General features: G+C 46.9%; 1 protein-coding gene across 1 annotated transcript; it reads right to left on the bottom strand.

Annotated features, from left to right (window-relative positions):
• Window positions 1–2,840: 2,840 nt before the first annotated feature.
• On the bottom strand, window positions 2,841–10,709 carry ndufa12 (NADH:ubiquinone oxidoreductase subunit A12). Its single transcript, XM_055652789.1, has 4 exons — window positions 10,571–10,709; window positions 6,993–7,075; window positions 4,988–5,075; window positions 2,841–3,103 (listed from the first exon to the last, which is right to left on the bottom strand). Exons 1-4 carry the CDS (start codon window positions 10,657–10,659, stop codon window positions 2,926–2,928), a joined length of 438 nt encoding a protein of 145 aa, XP_055508764.1. The 5' UTR covers window positions 10,660–10,709; the 3' UTR covers window positions 2,841–2,925.
• Between the last annotated feature and the right edge of the window lie 10,423 nt (window positions 10,710–21,132).

Here is a 21,132-nt window from a genome sequence, read left to right as displayed (position 1 = left end):
ATAGAGTGGATGTGGAGAGGATGTTTCCACTCATGGGAGAGTCTAGGACCAGAGGGCACAGCCTCGGCATAAAAGGACGTACCTTTAGAAAGGAGATGAGGAATTTCTTGTCAGAGGGTGGTGAATTTATGGAATTCATTGCCACAGCCGGCTGTTTTTTTACGGTGGAGATTAAAATTCTTGATTAGTAAGGGTGTTGGACGTTATGGGGAGAAGGCAGGAGAATGGGGTTGAGAGGGAAAGTTAGATCAACCATGATTGAATGGCGGAGTAGACTTGATGGGCCGAATGGCCTAATTCTGCTCGAGGAACTTATGAAATGCAGGTAATGGGAGCAGAAATAACAATTTGTTGCTTGGAGCCTCTTGCATCAATCAAAGTGATCATGGGTCCCCTTCCTACTTTCTCCAAACAGACAACTGGGTCAATTGCATCCATCATTGCAGCAACTCATGACACTACTGGACATAAGTAACTGCAGATGCTGGAATGTTGCATAGAGCACAAAGTGCTGGAGTAACTCCGCAGGTCTGGCAGCAACCTCTGGAGGACATGGATAGGCGACATTTCAAGTCAGGACGCTTCTTCATATGTAGAATCTCTACAGATACATGTTGGAGGAACTTCAAGGAGTGGATCCTCTTATTGCTGTTTTTCCACAGGGATGCAATGAACGAACAAGCCATTCTTGTGCCCAAGTCTGAAGAAAGGTCTGACCTGAAATGTTACCAATCCGTGTTCTCCGGAGATGCTGCCTAACGCATTGAGTTGTTGACCGGTTGCATTTCTGAAGATCTTTCCTGGTCCGAGAACACTAATGCAATTATTAAGAAAGCACATCAGCGCCTCTACTTCCCGAGAAGATTACGGAGAGTCGGTATGTCAAGGAGGACTCTCTCTAACTTCTACAGGTGCACAGTAGAGAGCATGCTGACCGGTTGCATCATGGCTTGGTTCGGCAACTTGAGCGCCCTGGAGAGGAAGACTACAAAAAGTAGTAAACACTGCCCAGTCCATCATCGGCTCTGACCTCCCTTCCATCGAGGGGATCTATCGCAGTCGCTGCCTCAAAAAGGCTGGCAGTATCATCAAGGACCCACACCATCCTGGCCACACATTCATCTCCCCACTACATTCAGGTAGAAGGTACAGGAGCCTGAAGACTGCAATGACCAGGTTCAGGAATAGCTACTTCCCCACAGCCATCAGGCTATTGAACTCGGCTCGGACAAAACTGCTTAACATTCGAGGAGTATGTTGGAGGAACAGTGCACTGGGAACATCAGTAAATTCAGCAGCTGCCACAAACATAAAGGTAGGCACAAAATGCTGGAGTAACTCAGCGGGTCAGGAATCTTGTCTAGAGAAATGGAATAGGTGACATTTCGAGTCGCGACCGATCAGCAGTCAGGAAAGGGTGCCACTCCCTGAAGGGTCTCAACCTGAAACATCACCTATTACTTTTCTCCAGCTGCCACAACCAGTTACGTCCAAAGATCAGAGCACAGGGACATGTTTAGCTCCCGTGGGTGAATATTATCCTGGAAGGCAAACACAGCTACGTCATAGAATTTAACATTCACATCTGTCCACGTCCGTAACTTTGTGCAGAAATAAAGAAGTGTTTTTTGACAGGGAATGGTGTTGTGGGTGGGATGGGAATGCTAGGGTGAAGTAGCTGTATTTGGGGGTTAACTTTCATTCAATAAAGGCCGAGGATCTCCTTTTATGCCTGTTGGTTTTCCAATTTCACCCTGGCTCATAAGACATGGCCCGCAGTCCAGTACCCAATCAATTGACCACCCACAAACTAGCAATAGAGTCAAGAGAGTGAGGGGACAGGGGGGCAGGGGGAAACAAAGTTTAGAGATACAGCGTGGAAACAGTACCTTCGGCCCACCGAGTCCGCGCCAACTAGCGATCACCCCGTACACCTGCACTATCCTAGAGACAACTTTATAATTTTTCGCCAATTTACCTACAAACCTGTACGTCATTGGAAAGTGGGAGGAAACCGGAGCACCAGGAGAAAACCCACTTTGAGGAAAATGAATCAGCGAAGGGAAATAAGAGAGTGGGAGCCTGCTGATCTATAATGGAGGTTTGCTGATCTATAATAAAGGCAGGTGGTGTGGGAGAGAAGTTTCTCCCTCCCACTAGATCCTCGATCCACTAGTATTTCTGGGAGATTGTTGGTGTCTTCCTTAGTGAAGACAGAACCAAAGAACTTGTTTAACTGTTCTGCCATTTCCTTATTCCCCATTATAAATTCACCTGTCTCTGATTGTAAGGAATCTACATTTGGCTTCACATAGAACACTGCCTTACAGCCCCAGTGACCTGGGTTCAATCCTGACTAAGGATGCTGTCTGTACGGACTTTGTACATTCTCCCCATGAAATGCATAATAGATATCCAAGCTTCTTTCCCCCTTTTTTTGGAGGCACAGCACGGAAACAGGCCATTCGGCTCCCCAAGTCCACGCTGACCAGCGATCCCTGTACATTAACACTACCCCACACACACAAGGGACAGTTTTACATTTATACCAAGCCAATTAACCTGCAAACTTGTATGTCTTTGGAATGTGGGAGGAAACCAGAGCACCCGGAGAAAACCCATGCAGGTCACGGGGTGAACGTACACTCTGTACAGACAGCACCCGTAGTCAGGATGGAATCCGGGTCTCTGGCGCTTTGAGCCAGCAACTCTACCGCTGCACCACCGTTGCCTTTATGCAAGCATCACTGCAGCTTTTAATGCTACTTTTATAAGATCACTTACAAACTAAAACATTTACTGAAGGCATGATTACAGATCGTAGACTGACAGACACAAGAAAATATCCACACTTCTGCTTTATTGGTACAGAATGAGGAAGAAATGGAAGGTATAATTTACAGTGCATGTTGGTGCCACGCCGGCTCACTTGCCAGTCTGTGGTGGGACCCACTCATGAATCTTCTTGTGAGTCGTTGAGTAAGGTACGTACTGCCCCGGCGTCCCACTCATATTAAACTGATGAGTTTTCCAGATAAACTTCCGTTCCGCTGGAGGGTGTGTCGTGGGTGGATGCTCGGTACTGTAGTGAATCCAACCGTGCCTGAGATAGCCAAGGAACACACACACACACACAGAGAGAGACAATCAAATGGCAGCTCAAAGCTCAGAAACAGAACAGTGCTCCTTCTACTGCCCCAGCATCTCCACCCAGTTCACGCTCTGGTATTTTATTTAATTCACATATTTAATTGATAATGTTTTATTATTAATGTTTAATATTTTATGTGTCATTCCCAACTGTCACTGTATGTCATGTTGTCACTTGCGGGCAGAGCACCAATGCAAATTCCTTGTATGCAAATACTTGGCCAATAAACGTATTCATTAATTAATTAACTTGTTCATTCAGTGTATTGGTACAGCGAAAAGCTTATGTCACGTGGTAACCAGCCAGCAGAAAGACAATACATGATTACAATTGAGCCATTCACAGTGTACAGATACATGATAAGGGAATAACGTTTAGTGCGAGGTAAAACCAGTAAAGTCCGATCAAAGATAGTCCAAGGGTCCCTGATGAGGTAGATAGTGGCTCAGGACTGCTCTTCAGTTGTTGGTAGGATGATTCAATTGCCTGATTGCCAGAGCCAGATTCAAACAATCGATGGCACTGTTCTACAAGAGTGTTTAATTCACATATTTAATTGACAATGTTTTATTATTAATGTTGGGTGGGCGGCGCGACTCTCGTCAGCAGCGGCCTCTGCAGTCTGTCCGCGTTTTATTATTTTTTGTCTATGTTTTTATGTAGTTTTTGTTATTTTTTGTTGGGGTGTGTGTGTGGGGGGGTGGGAAACCTTTTAAATCTCTCCCTGCACGGGAGACCCGACCTTTTTTCGTCGGGTTTCCGTTATCGTTGGGGCTGCAACGAGGAGCGTCCTCCAACAGGAAGAGACCGGGGACTCTGGTGCTATGACTCACCATCACCGTCGCGGGGCTGGCCGAGTCCGGAGCGGGTGGAGCGGTGGAGGAGCGCTGCTGCTCCTGCTGCTGCGGCCCAACCGGAGAGTCGGAGGCTTCAACTGCGGGTCTGTGGACGGCGGCACCGGGAGCCCGCGGGTCCCTGGAGGGAGACCGCTTTTCAGGGCTCTCGCAACGGCGACTTCTCCCGCCCGAGTTGCGGGGTCGAAGAGCTCCTGGAGCGGGGCCTAACATCACCGCCCCGCGTGGCTTGGAATGGCCGCGGGACTCTGCGAGCGCACGCCGGGGGCTCTAACAGCAAGACCTCGCACCACCAGGCGTGGCTTTAATGGCCACAGGACAATCGCCATCGCCAGCCGGGGGCTTTGACTCTGACTCTGACATCGGGGGGGGGAAGAGTGCAGTGGAGAGATAAGTTTATTTGGCCTTCCATCACAGCAATGTGATGGATGTTTATGTAAATTATGTTGTGTCTTGGGTCTATTTGTTTGTAATGTATGGCTGCAGAAACGGCATTTCGTTTGGACCTCAAGGGGTCCAAATGACAATTAAATGTATCTTGTATCTTTAGCCACCAGGCTGGGATGGCAGGCACTGGCTGACAGGCGAGGAAACCTGGACTATATCCCACACATCAACCTACCCGAAATGGCAGGAAAGATGATCCAACCTAATCACATGCTGAAGAGATCCCAAGCCCTTTGATCACTCCCCTTTCACATGTATCTGTACACTGCGAATGGCTCAATTGTAATCATGCCTTGTCTTTCCACTGAATGGATAGCACGCAACTAAAGCTTTTCACTGTACCTCGGTACATGTGACAATAAGCTAAAGTGGTTTACAGATTATGGACTCGATGTGTTGTGGTCCCCACCCTTTACAGAGTGACCACGACGAGAGGATATTATCTAGTAACGCAGTGTCACACATAACACACAAAGCTGTGAACCAAGCACCTCCATAATTACAGATAAAGGCCCCGAATATAACTGAAATTTACCATTCTGGAGGGATCATGCTCCCGTCTATTTCCCAGTAAGTGTTCTTCCCATTCATCACTCCGGTGTATTCAACCCATCTATGTCGACCTAGAAATTGAAAATGCAAATGATCAACAAAATACATTCTTCGGACTAGTTAATGACGACAAACACTACCTTGTGCTGCTGGTTAACTTGAATGTGCAATCTTCCCTCTTACACTGCGGTTTAATCAGTAGTTTGTGAGATCACACACCTTACTACCGACTGGTCTGAGGTCTGGATATAGTGGATGTGGACAGGATGTTTCCACTAGTGGGAGAATCTCGGACCAGAGGACACAGCCTCAGAATAAAAGGACGTACCTTTAGAAAGGAGGGAGGCAGGAATTTCTTAAGTTGGAGGGTGGCGAATCTGTGGAATTCTTTGCCACAGACAGCGGTGGAGGACAAGTCAATGGATATTTTTTAGGCGGAGATTGAGATTCTTGATTAGTACAGGTGTCAGGGGTTATGGGGAGAAGGCAGGAGAATGGGGTTTAAGGGCCTGTCCCACGAGCATGCGACTGCATGTGGCAAGCGCGACCAAACCGGAAGCGGGGGCCACGCGGAGGTCGAGTGATCCCATACGAGTTGTCGTGAAGTTCGAGCGAAGTCCGCGGGAAGTTTGCGCTAAGCTTACGCCGTCAAGACGCTGCGTACAGCGTCGAGACGCTGCGCACGCCCGTCGAGGCGGTGCGTACGGCCTCAATGCGGCTGCGGGACGGCAGGCCGTTGCCGCACGGAATTTTTGGACAGTGTCAGTTTTTCGGAGCCCCGCACAACTCCATACGGCTCCGGGTATCGAAGTGAGACCGGCCCCGCGAGGCCGTACGGCTCAAGCGACCACGTTAGGTCACGCTTGCCGCATGCAGTCGCATGCTCGTGGGACAGGCCCTTTAGAGGGAGAGATAGATCAGACATGATTGAATGGCAGAGTAGACGATGGGCCGAATGATGGGCCGTACTGATTGGGGATGATCAGCCATGACCACATTGAATGGCGGTGCTGGCTCGAAGAGCCGAATAGGCATTATCAGATTGCTTTCCCATTGCCCACACAAGGTTTGGCTGATGTCTAACAGTTTTATTTGTGTTTCTCAGTCTCATAATGGCTTCTTTGACTTTCATTGGCACTACTTTGGTCCTCATGTTGTTAATAGCAATAAAAGTTTTCAAAGGTGATGGAAAGACTGGTGGAAAGACTAGGTGCTGGGAGCTCTCTTATACCTGCATTAAACATACAGAGCAATTACAAAGACCTGTGAAGCCCTGTGTCCCAAACATTATTGTGCCTTGAAATGGGGGGGGCTATGTATAAACAAAGCTGTAATTTCTACACGGTGAAACCAAAATGTATAAAAATGGCCTTTAATAAAATCTGATAATGTGCACTTTAACCACATGTGATTTTTTTCTATTACAAATCTCAAATTGCGGATGCAGAGGCTAATAAATAAATGATGGGCCTTTGTCCCAAACATTGTGGAGGGCGCTGTATGTTGATCAATTCTATATTTTGTTTGATCTTCGTCCCCTTTGATCTCTCATTTTCACACCTTACCCTTCCATATTCGTGTCTCCCTCTCCCCTGACTCTCTGTCTGAAGAAAGGTCTCGACCCGAAAAGTCACCCATTCCGTCTCTCCAGAACTGCTCCCAGTTCATCCAGCATTTTGGGTCTATCCTCGGTGTAAACCAGCACCTGGAGTTCCCTCCTACACAGCAGCAATGACACTGTGTTAAATGTGCAGGTTGCACTCTGCTGTTTCTCCAGAAAATGACAGTGCCATATTTTATACTGACGGCAGATGGATCATCCAAAAGCAGTACAATTATCAGTGCCGTGCTCTCACAATATACCATCGGGGTGTCAGCGGAAGTAGAAATTAGTACAGACCAGTCCCACAGAGAACTACCACTGAGTAATGACTATCACCAGTGGGCTATGTATCACAATAACCATTAAGATTAATAGCAGCACTTACCAAAGAAGTATCGTTTGTCTTCATAGTATTTGTTTCCATACTTATCTTCCCCGATAAATTTCCCAGTTTTTAGATCACTTGTTCTACAATATATAATATCAATTGATGGAAAAGGGAAAAGCAATTAAATTTAATCTTAACTAATTTTTGCAATTAAAAACAAAATCAGATATTTAAACCAATGATAGTTTAGTTTTGAGATAAAACATGGAAACAGGCCTTTCGGCCCATCGAGTCTGCGCCAACTAGCGATCCCCGCACACTACCACTATTCTACGCACTAAGGGCAATTTACAATTTTGCCAAGTCAATTACCCTACAAACCTGTGCGTCTTTGGAGTGTGGGAGGAGACCAGAGCTCCCGGAGAAAACCCACACAGGTCACAGGGAGAACGCACAAACTCTGTCCAAGCAAGCACCCGTAGTCAGGATCGAACCGGGTCTCTGCCGCTGTAAGACAATAGGTTCAGGAATAGGCCATTTGGCCCTTTGAGCCAGCACTGCCATTCAATGTGATCATGGCTGATCATCCTCAATCAATACCCCGTTCCTGCCTTCTCCCCATATCCCCTGACTCCGCTATCTTTAAGAGCCCTATCTAGCTCTCTCTTGAAAGCATCCAGAGAACCTGCCTCCACCGCCCTCTGAGGCAGCGAATTCCAGACTTCCACAGTAAGGCAGGAGTTCTACCCCTGCGCCACCATTATCTTGCCAAAATACTACAACTCACTAAATCAATAAATCACTACAACTCCCAGAAAAGATGACAACTTTGCAGTACAAATCTTGATAGCACCCCTAAAAGTAGTTAAATAACTGATTTTGGCTGATAGAACAAATACACCATCGATGGTCTTCATCTCAGAGCTCTCTGCTCTGATCATCGATGGTGTATTTGTTCTGTTTGTGTCAGCTCCTTCTCTTGAGAATTCACAAACCCAATGCCCCTGCGGCAGATGTATGAAAAGAAGTCACACTCGGAGCTGCTCAGCCTTAACTGTAAGTTGCAGCTCTTATTCCAATGTTGCTGGCGGGATCAAGGTGGGGTTTCCAATCCACCGCACTGTTAGAAAGCCAATTCCTACTTTATTTCCTCATGGCTTTCAGAATATTTCATCCAGGTATTTGATTTTGAGTACAGTTTGTACAGGGGGAAATAAAACCAAAGTCCCTTCTTCTCCCTCCAGAGTCTTCCCGCTAAACAACGCCCTACCCCTCCATCTTTCCACCCCTCTCCCCTTCCTCAAGCAAAGTGCAGGAAGAACTCAGCAGCTCAGGTGGAGGGAAATGGGCAGGCAATGTTTCAGGTCGGGACCCACGTCTGAAGAAGGTCCCTCCACAGACGCTGCCTGACCCTGTGAGATCCTCCAGCACTTTGCGTTTCGCTCGATTCCAGCATTCTTCTACTCCTTATTTTCCCATCCACCCTTTCCTGACTCCCTTCCGCACTCCAGCCTCCCCTCTTCTTTTTCCGTTCCCTCTAACTTGCCCTCCCTCTTTCCTTCTCATCCTCCTCTCCTTCCCCTCCCATCCCATCCTCACCACCTTCTGAACCGTCTGAATTTTTGTAGTCGGCAGGGCAGTACTCTGCATATCGCCAACTTGGACAATTTAACATTTTATCAAGCCAATTAACCTATAATTAACAAGCCAATTAACCTACAAACCTGTACGTCTTTGGAGTGTGGGAGGAATCTTATAGAATTTTTCGAGGGTGTAACTAGTAGCATGGATAGGGGAGAACCAGTGGATGTGGTGTATCTGGACTTCCAGAAGGCTTTCGACAAGGTCCCACATAAGAGATTAGTATACAAACTTAAAGCACACGGCATTGGGGGTTCAGTATTGATGTGGATAGAGAACTGGCTGGCAAACAGGAAGCAAAGAGTAGGAGTAAACGGGTCCTTTTCACAATGGCAGGCAGTGAGTAGTGGGGTACCGCAAGGCTCAGTACTGGGACCCCAGCTATTTACAATATATATTAATGATTTGGATGAGGGAATTGAAGGCAATATCTCCAAGTTTGCAGATGACACTAAGCTGGGGGGCAGTGTTAGGTGTGAGGAGGATGCTAGGAGACTGCAAGGTGACTTGGATAGGCTGGGTGAGTGGGCAAATGTTTGGCAGATGCAGTATAATGTAGATAAGTCAAGTCAAGTTTATTTGTCACATACACATACGAGATGTGTAGTGAAATGAAAGTGGCAATGCTCCAGGACTTTTGTGCAAAAGACAAACAACAAAACAACCAAACAAATTATAAACACAATCATAACACACATATTCTTTTACATAATAAATAATGGAAGGAAAAAAATGTGAGGTTATCCATTTTGGTGGCAAAAACAGGAAAGCAGACTATTATCTAAATGGTGGCCGATTGGGAAAGGGGGAGATGCAGCGAGACCTGGGTGTCATGGTACACCAGTCATTGAAGGTAGGCATGCAGGTGCAGCATGCAGTAAAGAAAGCGAAATGTTGGCTTTCATAGCAAGAGGATTTGAGTATAGGAGCAGGGAGGTTCTACTGCAGTTGTACAGGGTCTTGGTGAGACCACACCTGGAGTATTGCGTGCAGTTTTGGTCTCCAAATCTGAGGAAGGACATTATTGCCATAGAGGGAGTGCAGAGAAGGTTCACCAGACTGATTCCTGGGATGTCAGGACTGTCTTATGAAGAAAGACTGGATAGACTTGGTTTATACTCTCTAGAATTTAGGAGATTGAGAGGGGATTTTATAGAAACTTACAAAATTCTTAAGGGGTTGGACAGGCTAGATGCAGGAAGATTGCTCCCGATGTTGGGGAAGTCCAGAACAAGGGGTCACAGCTTAAGGATAAGGGGGAAATCCTTTAAAACCGAGATGAGAAGAACTTTTTTTCACACAGAGAGCGGTGAATCTCTGGAACTCTCTGCCACAGAGGGTAGTTGTGGCCAGTTCATTGGCTATATTTAAGAGGGAGTTAGATGTGGCCCTTGTGGCTAAGGGGATCAGGGGGTATGGAGAGAAGGCAGGTACGGGATACTGAGTTGGATGATCAGCCATGATCATATTGAATGGCGGTGCAGGCTCGAAGGGCCGAATGGCCTACTCCTGCACCTAATGTCTATGTTTCTATGAAACCGACGCAGATCACGGGGAGAACACACAAACTCCACACAGACAGCACCCGTAGTCAGGATCGAACCCGGGTCTCAGGCGCTACATTTTGCTGTAAGGCAGCAACTCTACCGCTGTGCCACCCTCCTGGTTGCTGCCATTACACCATCCCTCCTTTTCCCTGTCACTCTCCTCCCTCCCCGCCCCCTCCACCTTCCCTGACCTCTCCTACTTTGCCCCAACCTTCCCTCTCTCCATCCACCCCTTCCCCACTATCCCCTTTGACACCACCTCTCCTCTCCTCTCCCCCACCCACCTCTTGCCCTTTACCCGGCCTTCTCCTCCCCGCCACTCACTGCCCCCTCCACCTCCCTCCCTCCCTCAGGGTGACCCCTGCGTCGCCATGTCCCTCCCTCCCTCCCCCAACGTCCATCTCCCGTTCGCTTGCAATCGCCTCCACATTCCTCTCTCTCTCCCACCTCAGGACTTGGAAGAAGGCGCCGCGGACGCCGCCGTGGCTCCAGAACTGAGCCCAGGCCCGTCTGAAGACGGGGATGATGTCGGCCATCTTCCCCTCCCCGGAGACCGGCTGCCGGCAACGACCCCACACTGCGCAGACTCACCGCCGGCTGCCGGCAGCGACTGCGCACACCGCCGGCTGCCGGCAGCGACCCCACACTGCGCAGACTCACCGCCGGCTGCCGGCAACGACCCCACACTGCGCAGACTCACCGCCGGCTGCCGGCAGCAACCTCACACCGCGCAGACTCACCGCCGGCTGCCGGCAGCAACCTCACACCGCGCAGACTCACCGCCGGCACCGACTGCATTGCGCAGACTGAGCGCTCCACTGCGCCAACTAGCTGCGGGCTGGTGTTTCCCCGCAAGGTTTGAGCTCGCTGCGCCACCGCGTGGTGTAGGAATCAACTGCAGATGTGTTCAAGAAGGAACTGCAGATGCTGGAAAATCGAAGGTGGACAAAAATGCTGGAGAAACTCAGCGGGTGCGGCAGCATCTATGGAGCGAAGCAAATAGGCAACGTTTCGTACCAAAACCCTTCTTCAGACTGATGGAGGGTGGGGAGAAGAAAGGAAAAAGGAAGCGGAGCCTGAGGGCTGAGGGAGAGCGGAGAAGGGGAGGAGACAGTATGTGCTACTGGAAATAGGAGAAATCAATGTTTATGCCACTAGGATGCAAACTGCCCAGGCGGAATATGAGGCGCTGCTCCTCCAATTTCCGGTGGTTGCTCACTCTGGCCATGGAGGAGACCCAGGACAGAAAGGTCGGATTCGGAATGGGAGGGGGAGTTGAAGTGCTGAGCCACGGGGAGGTCAGGTTGGTTAATGCGGACCGAGCGGAGGTGTTCGGCGAAACGATCGCCCAACCTCCGCTTGGTCTCCCCGATGTAGATCAGCTGACATCTAGAGCAGCGGATGCAGTAGAAGAGGTTGGAGGAGATGCAGGTGAACCTTTGTCGCACCAGGATCGACTGCTTGGGTTTGTTTACGCCGAAGAAAGACACAAAATGTTGAGTTGAGGGACAGGCAGCATCTCTGGAGAGAAGGAATGGGTGATGTTTAGGGTCGAGACCCTTCTTCAGATCCTGTCCTAGTTCTCTGATTAGTTTCACTGTCCTTCTGATTAATTTCACTGTTTGTATGCCTCGTTGTCACCTTCCCCTCAGCCACCAATGAACCATTCTACATTTTCTGTTTAAGATATAACTGCAGATGCTGGAAAAATCGAAGGTAGACAAAAATGCTGGAGAAACTCAGCGGGTGAGGCAGCATCTATGGAGAGGAATAGGCGACGTTTCGGGTCGAGATCCTTCTTCAGACCCGAAATGTCTACATTCTACATTTCCTTATCATCGTCTGCTTTGATCTGTCTATTTCACAACTTACCCGTCCATATCTCTGGTAGACAAAAATGCTGTGTCTCCCTCAATCTGAAGAAGAGTCTCGACCCGAAACGTCACCTTTTCTCCAGAGATGCTGCCTGACCCTCTGAGTTACTCCAGCAATCTTCACCTCCCATCTACTTGCAATTGATTGCACATTCCTTTCTTCCACCTCAGATGTCCGGGTTACTCCAGAACTTTGTGTCTTCTTTTGTTAACCAGCATCGGTAGTTCAGAGGGCGAGATCTGTAATTTAGACAACTTCAGATACCTTTCATCCCACCAAGTCTGCGCCGATCAGTGATTACCCCGTACATTAGCACGATCCTAGAAACATAGAAATATATGTGCAGGAATAGACCATTCAGCCGTACTAGCCAGCACCGCCATTCAATATGATCATGGCTGATCATCTAAAATCAGTACCCCGTTCCTGCTTTTTCCACCATATCCCTTGATTCCTTTAGCCTTAAGAGCTAAATCTAACTCTCACTTGAAAACATCCAGTGAATACTACACAGCGACATCACCTACACACTTTAGGGATCATTTACAATTTTTTCCAAAGCCAAATTAACCTACAAAACATCTTTGGAGTGTGGGGGGGAAACTGGAGCACCCGGAGAAAACCCACGCAGATCACAGGGAGAACGGACAAACTACATACAGACAGCACCCATAGTCAGGATCGAACCCAGATCTCTGGGGCCGTGAGGCAGCAACTCTACCGCTGTGCCACCGTGCCGCATATCCTTTGTTTCTTGCATTTACATCAGAAAAGGTTAAATGCATCGTATCCACATCTAGTCTACGAAAGGAAGGCATCCTGAGAAAGCATCCTGAGGCAACCGTGGCTAATTAAGTTGGGGATGGTATAAAATGGAAAGTTAGAGCATACAGTGAATTGGAATATTGTTACAAAGCTTGAACAAGAGTTATAAAGAAGATAGAATACAAGAGCAAATTGGCAAAATAATATGAAAGCATTCAGAAGCCCCCCAAAAAAATTGGACACAAAAAAAATGGGAGCAAGAGAAGGCCACCAGCCCTTCAAAACTTGGAGCACCATCCGATATTATCATGGAGTCCAGACAAGAGTGTTTTTAATTGTCATATGTACTGACAGAACAATGAAATTCTTACTTGCAGCAGCATAACAGGCCTGTAAAAACAACATACATAGAAAACATATCACAAACCAAAAATCAATAAATGAATAACCCTAATACTAGTGCTAAAAAAAGTCCTTAGTGCAACCAAAGACATTCCATCGAAGATAGACACAAAACGCTCGGAGTAACTCAGAGGGAGAGGCAGCATCTCTGGAGAGAAGGAATAGGTGACATTTCGGGTTGAGACTCTTCTTCAGAGTCTGGAGCTTGACGCAAAACATCACCTATTCCTTCTCTCCAGAGATGCTGCCTCTGAGTCCCGCTGAGTTGCTCCAGCATTTTGTGTCCATCTTCGGTTTAAACCAGCATCTGCAGTTCCTTGCTACATTCCATCATTCATCTGATCGAAACTGCTGTCAAACTCTCTTCTGAGCCGATTCCTCATTATCTTCAATTCCTCAATCTTTCATTTATATATTGATCTCCACTTTAAATATATCTGAATGGCCTGGCCTCCACCATCCTCAGGGGGCAGCGAATTCCACAGGTTCACTCATTTCTGAGGGGTAAAAAAAATCCTATGTAGTACAGTTTTTAAATGGCCAGCCGCTCATTCCGAGATCGTGATTGACTGCAGGATGGGAAGCACCACACACACAACCCAGTCTACATTGATGCACCGAAGTAGAGATGGTCAAAAGTTCATGTTATAGGAGCAGAATTAGGCCATTCAGCCCATCAAGTCTACTCCGCCATTCAATCATGGCTGATCTATCTTCCCCAGAAAGCTTAAAGTTCCGAGGATTAAATATCACCAGCAATTTGTCCTGGGCTATCAAACCTATGGCCAAGAAAGCACATCCATGCCTCTACTCCCCTAGACGGATTAGAAGGAGTTTGGCATGTCCACAACAACCCTCACCACCTTGTGTAGAAAGCTTCTTATCAGGAAGCATCGCAACCTGGATGGAGAAAATCCATCCAAGACTGCAAGAAATTGCAGAGTTGTGGACGTGGCCCAGACCAACACACAAACCACCCTCCCTTCCATTGACTCCATCCTTTGGAAACAACTCCATGCATTCACCTTCAGGTCCCCTACATATTGGCTGAGGAAACTTTACTGAACTCTATAAGATCACCCCTCAGCCTCCTGCAATCCACAAAGGAATAAAGTCCTGGCCTTCCCAACCTCTCCCTATAGCTCAGCCCTCAGGCAACATCCTTTGTAATACGTCCCTGCACACTTTCAATTACTGACATCCTTCCTATAACAGGGAGACCAAAACTGAACACAATACCACAAATGTGGTCTTGAACAGAAACCAAATCTATTCCTCTCTATGAACATTCTTCATCTGGTAGAACCTGTCCTCAACCTCAACAATTTCTGTTTTATAGAACATAGAACAGTACAGGACAGGAACGAGATCTTCGGCCCATTATGTTTGTGCTGAACAAGATGCCAAGTTGAACTGATCACATCTGCCTGCACATGATCCATGTTTCTTTGCCTATCTTAAAAGCCTCTGAAATGCCGCTATCACATCTGCCTCCACCACCAGTGGAAGTGGAGAGGATGTTTCCACCAGTGGGAGAGTCTAGGACCAGAGGTCACAGCCTCGGAATTAATGGACATTCTTTTGGGAAGGAGACGAGGGGAAATTTATTTAGTTAGAGGGTGGTGAATCTGTGGAATTCTTTGCCACAGTAGGCTGTGGGGGCAAAGTCAGTGTCAGCGGGGACTTTAAATCTCAATCGCCGGCCTGCGGCCTACACAAACTTGAAGCCGTGGTCTCCGGTGAGGAAAGACCGATCCTGGACTGGACTCTGGTCTTGTCCACGGGGGGGGGGGGGGGGAAATGGAGGAGGACGGCCAAAATTGTTTGTGCCTTCCACCACAGTGATGAATGCTGTGGTGGATGTTTATGTTACATGTTGTGTCCTGTTTATGCATTTTATTATTTTGTTAACCCATCTTTATGCTTTGTATGGAACTGATTTTTAAATTATGTAAAGCACTTTGGGGTCAATGAAAATTGACTATAAACGTGCTATATAAATAAACTTATTATTATTATTATTATTATTATTATTATTATATATTTCAGGCAGAGATAGATAGATTCTTGATTAGCATGGGTGTGAGAGATTATGGGGAGAAGGCAGAATAGGGTTAGGAAAGAGAGATTGATCAGCCATGATTGAATGGCAGAGTGGACTTGATAGGAGCAGAATTAGGACATTCAGCCCATCACTGATGATCTTATGACCACCCCTGGCAACGCACGGCATGCCACCACTCACTATAAATATATTGCTCTTCACATCTCCATTAAACTTTCCTCCTCTCAATGCTCTCTAGTGTTGTACATTTCCACCCTGGGGAAAGGTTTGACTGTCTATCCTACCCTAGGCCGTAGAAAGCATTTTATCAGGATGCATCACAGTTTGGTTTGGGAACAACTCCATCCAACATCGCAAGAAATTGCAGAGAATTGTGGACGCAGCCCAGACCATCGCACAAACCAACCTCCCTTCCCTTCCATTGACACCTCACGCTGCCTCAGCAAGGCCAGCAACATAATCAAGGATGAGTTGCACCCCGACCACTCCCTCTTCTCCCGTCACCCATCAGTGAAAACGCACAACTCCAGATTCAGGGGCAGTTTCTTCCCAGCTGTTATCAGGTAACTGAACCATCCTACCACAGCCAGAGAGCAGTCCTGAACTACTATCTACCTCATTGGAGGCCCCTGGACTATCTTTGATCAGACTTTACTGGCTTTATCTTATACTAAAGGTTATTCTCTTATCATGTATCTGTAAACTGTAAATGGCTAGATTGCAATCATGTATTGTCTTTCCACTGACTGGTTAGCACGCAACAAAAGCTTTTCACTGTACCTCGGTACACGTGACAATAAACTAAACTCAACTAACTATGCCTCTCATCATTTTTATTTACTTCTATCAAGTCTCCCATGCACTTGACGTTCCAGAGTTTTGACTCCAATCACTTTCTCCAAATTAAAGATGAATCCGTGGGCAGTCAAATGGCTCCTAGATTTGTCGGCCTTTTGTCGATTACGTGGAACAGTTTTTGTTCCAAACATACACTGGCACCATCTCGACACTTTCTCCGCGACACACTAAGGGGCAATTTACAGAGGGTCAATTACCCTACAAATCCGTGTGCCTTTGGGATATGGGAGGAAACCAGAGCATTCGGTGGTCACAGTGAGAATGTGCCTGGGGACAATCCCCAAGGTCAGGATTGAACCCGGGTCTCTGACGATGGGAGGCGGCGGGGCTACCAACTGCCTCTGATATTTGTTTCTACTTTTTAATGGTGAACATCTATCTATCTAAACATAAACAAAACTTGTTATCTTGTTATCTTCCGGTTTGGCGGTTTTTCTATTTGCGCAAAAACGATTTGCGATAGCGCTACAATTTTTCGCCAGTTCACTCCCGCTCTCCTGTGCTGCGAGTCCACCAAGTTTTGTTCCGATCGGTTGAATGTCGTAAAAGTTAGCGAGGTTTAAAAAAATCATAAAAACTGTGCGTGCCGATTAGTCTCTTCCCCCGTCACTCCCCGGGACGGTCCGCCCCTTCCTGCGCCATCGCGTCTTTACTGGAGTTGAGGGTGGCCGGCGGAGGTTTCAAACCGGACTTTCAGAGGGACCTGAAGCAGCCCTGCCCCAAGCACCCCAGCGTAGGAGACCCAGCCTGGAGTCGGAGATGTCGCCAAACGGAAAGCAGAGACTCTGATCCTGGCGGAGGAGAACGACCAGCGACCGGCGCCCTCTGTGAGACCCCATCGCACCGCCAACTCTAGCCACGACACATCTGGTCCCCCTCGCTGGCTCCTCCCCCGTGATGCCCCCTCTCCCCCATGGCTCTTCCCCGTCTTTTCTCCGAGCTCACCCCCCGCCCACGCCTCTCGCCCCACAAACCCCCTCCCACCCCCCTCCCCCCACAAGCCCCCCTACCCGCACACCCTGCGCCCACAACCTCCCCCACATATACACACCTCCCATCACCACCCCCTCCCCGTCCACACACACCCCTCCCTCCCCGCCACACACCCCACTTCCCTTCCCCCCTTTCCTCACGCACATGAAGAGGAGGGAGAGGGAGTGCTCGGGGATATGGGCTAGTGGTGGAATATTGTGTTGGGGGAACGGGTGTGTGGTGGAATATTGTGTTGTGGAACGTGTTACGTTGGGGGACCAGACCCAACGGGTCCCACTTTGTCTAGTCAACCATAAAAATGGAAAAATTGAAAATGCATAGGGAAGCAATTGATATTTAATTTAGCTCAATTGATTATGACAAAGTATATTACCTGTAATAGAAACATAGAAATTAGGTGCAGGAGTAGGCCATTCGGCCCTTCGAGCCTGCACCGCCATTCAATATGATCATGGCTGATCATCCAACTCAGTATCCCGTACCTGCCTTCTCTCCATATCCCCTGATCCCCTTAGCCACAAGGGCCACATCTAACTCCCTCTTAAATATAGATAATGAACTGGCCTCAACTACCCTCTGTGGCAGAGAGTTCCAGAGATTCACCACTCTCTGTGTGAAAAAAGTTCTTCTCATCTCGGTTTTAAAGGATTTCCCCCTTTATCCTTAAGCTGTGACCCCTTGTCCTGGACTTCCCTAACATCGGGAACAATCTTCCTGCATCTAGCCTGTCCAACCCCTTAAGAATTTTGAAAGTTTCTATAAGATCCCCTCTCAATCTTCTAAATTCTAGAGAGTATAAACCAAGTCTATCCAGTCTTTCTTCATAAGACAGTCCTGACATCCCAGGAATCAGTCTTGTGAACCGTCTCTGCACTCCCTCTATGGCAATAATGTCCTTCCTCAGATTTGGAGACCAAAACTGCACGCAATACTCCAGGTGTGCTCTCACCAAGACCCTGTACAACTGCAGTAGAACCTCCCTGCTCCTATACTCAAATCCTTTTGCAATGAAAGCTAACATACCATTCGCTTTCTTTAGTGCCTGCTGCACCTGCATGCCTACCTTCAATGACTGGTGTACCATGACACCCAGGTCTCGCTGCACCTCCCCCTTTCCCAATCGGCCACCATCTGCCTTTTTCCATCATAGCCGCTCTGCTTCACTGAAAATAATGGTGTCATTGACCCTACCACCAGATCTCATCTGTAGGAAGAAACTGCAGGTGCTGGTTTACACCGAAGATAGACACAACAAGCTGGATTCGCTCAGCGGGACAGGCAGCATCTCTGGGGAGAAGTAATGGGTGACGTTTGGGGCCGTGATCCTTCTTCAGACTGAGCCAGGGGAGAGGGAGACCTGAGATATGGAAGGGCAAGGTGTGAAAACAACAGATCAAAGCAGACAATGCTAAGAAAATGTAGAATGGTTCGATGTTGGTTGAGGGGAAGGTGACAAGGAGGCTTACAACGCGTAAAATTAATCAGTGAAACTAATTGGAGAACTAGGGTGGGAGAGGGAGGGAGACAGAGGGAAAGCAAGGGTTACTTGAAGTTCAGCAACTGGAGATTGCTTAGGCCTAGGCGGACTAATCTAATGTAATCTGGTGCTGGCTCAGATTCTGCACTAAAGTATTAGCAGAGGGAAACACTTAAAACAAATTGCATTTGTCCATGTTTACATGAAAGTTCAGTAATGTTGAAAGCTGTGCAAGTAACTCCCAGCAGCTCCCTGTGAGATTGCAGTCAATTCTCAATGAAAGTCCAGTGGGTTTTATTTATCAAACGGCATCAGTGGGGATATTGAAATGAAACACCTGAAACACATGTCACAATGACTCAAGTTCTACAACTATTTCCCTCCAAAGTGCCGCTCAAAATCTTGAACTACTCGTCTTAACACCATGGAACAACATTAATAGTGCCACCATTATGGAGACACATCAGCAGGATCAATGACTCACATTCAGTTCTTAATGAATTGTAGTTTCGGAATGAGGAATTATCCAGCTCGGAGAAATTCCTCCAGAGGGTTTTGGAATTCTGTATCCCAGTGAACTACAGCTTGCTCAGTCTACAGATGTGCCATAGAAAGCATTTTATCGGGATGCATCTGTTTGGTTTGGGAACAGCTCCATCCAAGACTGCTAGAAATTGCAGAGAGTTGTGGAGGCAGCCCAGACCATCACACAAACCAACCTCCCTTCCATTGACCCCATTTACACCTCACGTTGCCTCGACATGACTAGCAACATAATCAAGGATCAGTCGCACCCTGGCCACTCCCTCTTCCCCCATCGGGCAAAAGGTACAGAAATGTGAAAACGCACACCTCCAGATTTAGAGACAGTTTCTTCCCAGCTGTTAACAGGTAACCGAACCATCCTACCAACAACCAGAGAGCAATACTGAACTACTATCAACCTCATTGGTGATCCTCTGACTATCTTTGATCGGACTTTGCTGGCTTTACCTTGCACTAAACGTCATTCCCTTATCATGTATTAATACACTGTAAATGGTCCAATTGTAATCAAGTATTGTCTTTCCGCTGGCTGGTTAGCACGCAACAAACGCTTTTCGCTGTACCTCACTACAGGTGACAATAAACTAAACTGATTTAAGACAGACAGATGGTTGTGGATGCTGCAGCTATCCAGGGGTATGACGCAGAGAGTGTAAGTTGATCATTCACAGTTTAATTGAATGACAATGGTGATTCCACAGTGAGACATTGTGTGCCTTCCTAAAAAAAACCCCACCCTCTACTCCCATCTGTCTGACATGTTCAAGGTGACCTGCATTTTATTATCAAACTCATGTGTCCAGTATCTGCGGTATTTTGCTTTTTGTACAATAGCTACTGGTTTCCATTAGAAAGTCACTAACAAAATACAGAAATGCCAGTTTTAGTTTACTAGGTTTTTATCATACACAAATACACACAATTCAGTTTTTGCTGCCGTTTAATACTCAATCTTATTGCCGTCATCCTAACATGTAGCTATATACAAACAAGTAAAACATCACAGATTTTTTTTCCTAATAAAATCAGTTACAATTTGTTTAAAAAAATACAGCCAAAATAGAATTTACACTTGTAGTCTGATTTCAAGACATTTACAGGAGCATTTATACAAAAAGCACACTGGAGGAAATATCTGAGGGGAATTACTGGCAGTATAGACACTGAGCTATCACTAGTGTATGCTATACAGATATGGAATGCAAAGCACTTCAAACCAGAGCGCACACTATCTATAAGCTGCACCTCATTTTGTGTATAATATGTAGTAAGCGACCCTAATGTTATACACGGCTTCAACAGGCCACAATTCCATGTCCTTTAGCACAGGAGAATGAAACCAATTTTTGATTGTCGCGGCAACAACTAGTTATTCGGTGCTAAGTTCCCTCTATTACCTGCGATTCGAGCTGTTTTGTCAAGTAATGGAATTGTTCAGCCTTTCTGCCGGTTGGTTAGCTGTGGATGGATCGAAAGGTGCAATATAAAATCACCAACGTTTCCTCCAGAGTTTAACACCCACAGCCAAATGCTCTGTCAAGCTTTTATGTAAGGAACACATTAACTGTTTGTGGAATCTAGCAATTACATTGACCTAATATTCTTCTACCTGGCTTCTGGATGTGCCTCGAGAGGAGTAGACACACGTTTTTGAAACATACAAGAGCCTTGACTGTGAACTGCACAGAGTGGGTAGAATGGGAAGAGGGGAGTGGGCTTAAAGAATCAGACACAAATATGATTTTTAAATTATATATTTTCTTTTTTTTTTTTTATACAAAATAGTCAACTTACGTTATCCTGCAAAAGCTGGTGAGAAAGCTAGCAAATGTCAGAAGCTTCATGTGATACTGTTTCAATTGCTGCCCCATCTGACTTCACAAACCAAAAAAAAAACAACCCTCACCCTACCTTCAAATAAAAGCAATGCAGATTCAGACTTGATGGAAATGTGCAGCAGGTTTCGATTGCCAAATGGGGAAAAAAAAGGCTTCTTTCAGAGGAAGGAAAGTAGTTAGCAAAAGAAAT

Source organism: Leucoraja erinacea, chromosome 22 (assembly GCF_028641065.1).
Source record: "Leucoraja erinacea ecotype New England chromosome 22, Leri_hhj_1, whole genome shotgun sequence".
NCBI classification, from domain to species: Eukaryota; Metazoa; Chordata; class Chondrichthyes; order Rajiformes; family Rajidae; genus Leucoraja; species Leucoraja erinaceus.
Note: the sequence above shows the minus strand (reverse complement) of the source record. Positions and strands in the feature narration are given on the sequence as shown.

What these genes read in the sequence shown, in the direction of transcription:
- ndufa12 (XM_055652789.1), bottom strand. Translation starts at nt 10,659, where the DNA reads ATGGCCGACATCATCCCCGTCTTCAGACGGGCCTGGGCTCAGTTCTGG. An exon ending in GCCTTCTTCCAAGTCCTGAG is followed by an intron (nt 7,076 to 10,570) that starts GTGGGAGAGAGA and finishes TATATATTGTAG; the next exon opens with AACAAGTGATCTAAAAACTG. An exon ending in AGCATGATCCCTCCAGAATG is followed by an intron (nt 3,104 to 4,987) that starts GTAAATTTCAGT and finishes TGGCTATCTCAG; the next exon opens with GCACGGTTGGATTCACTACA.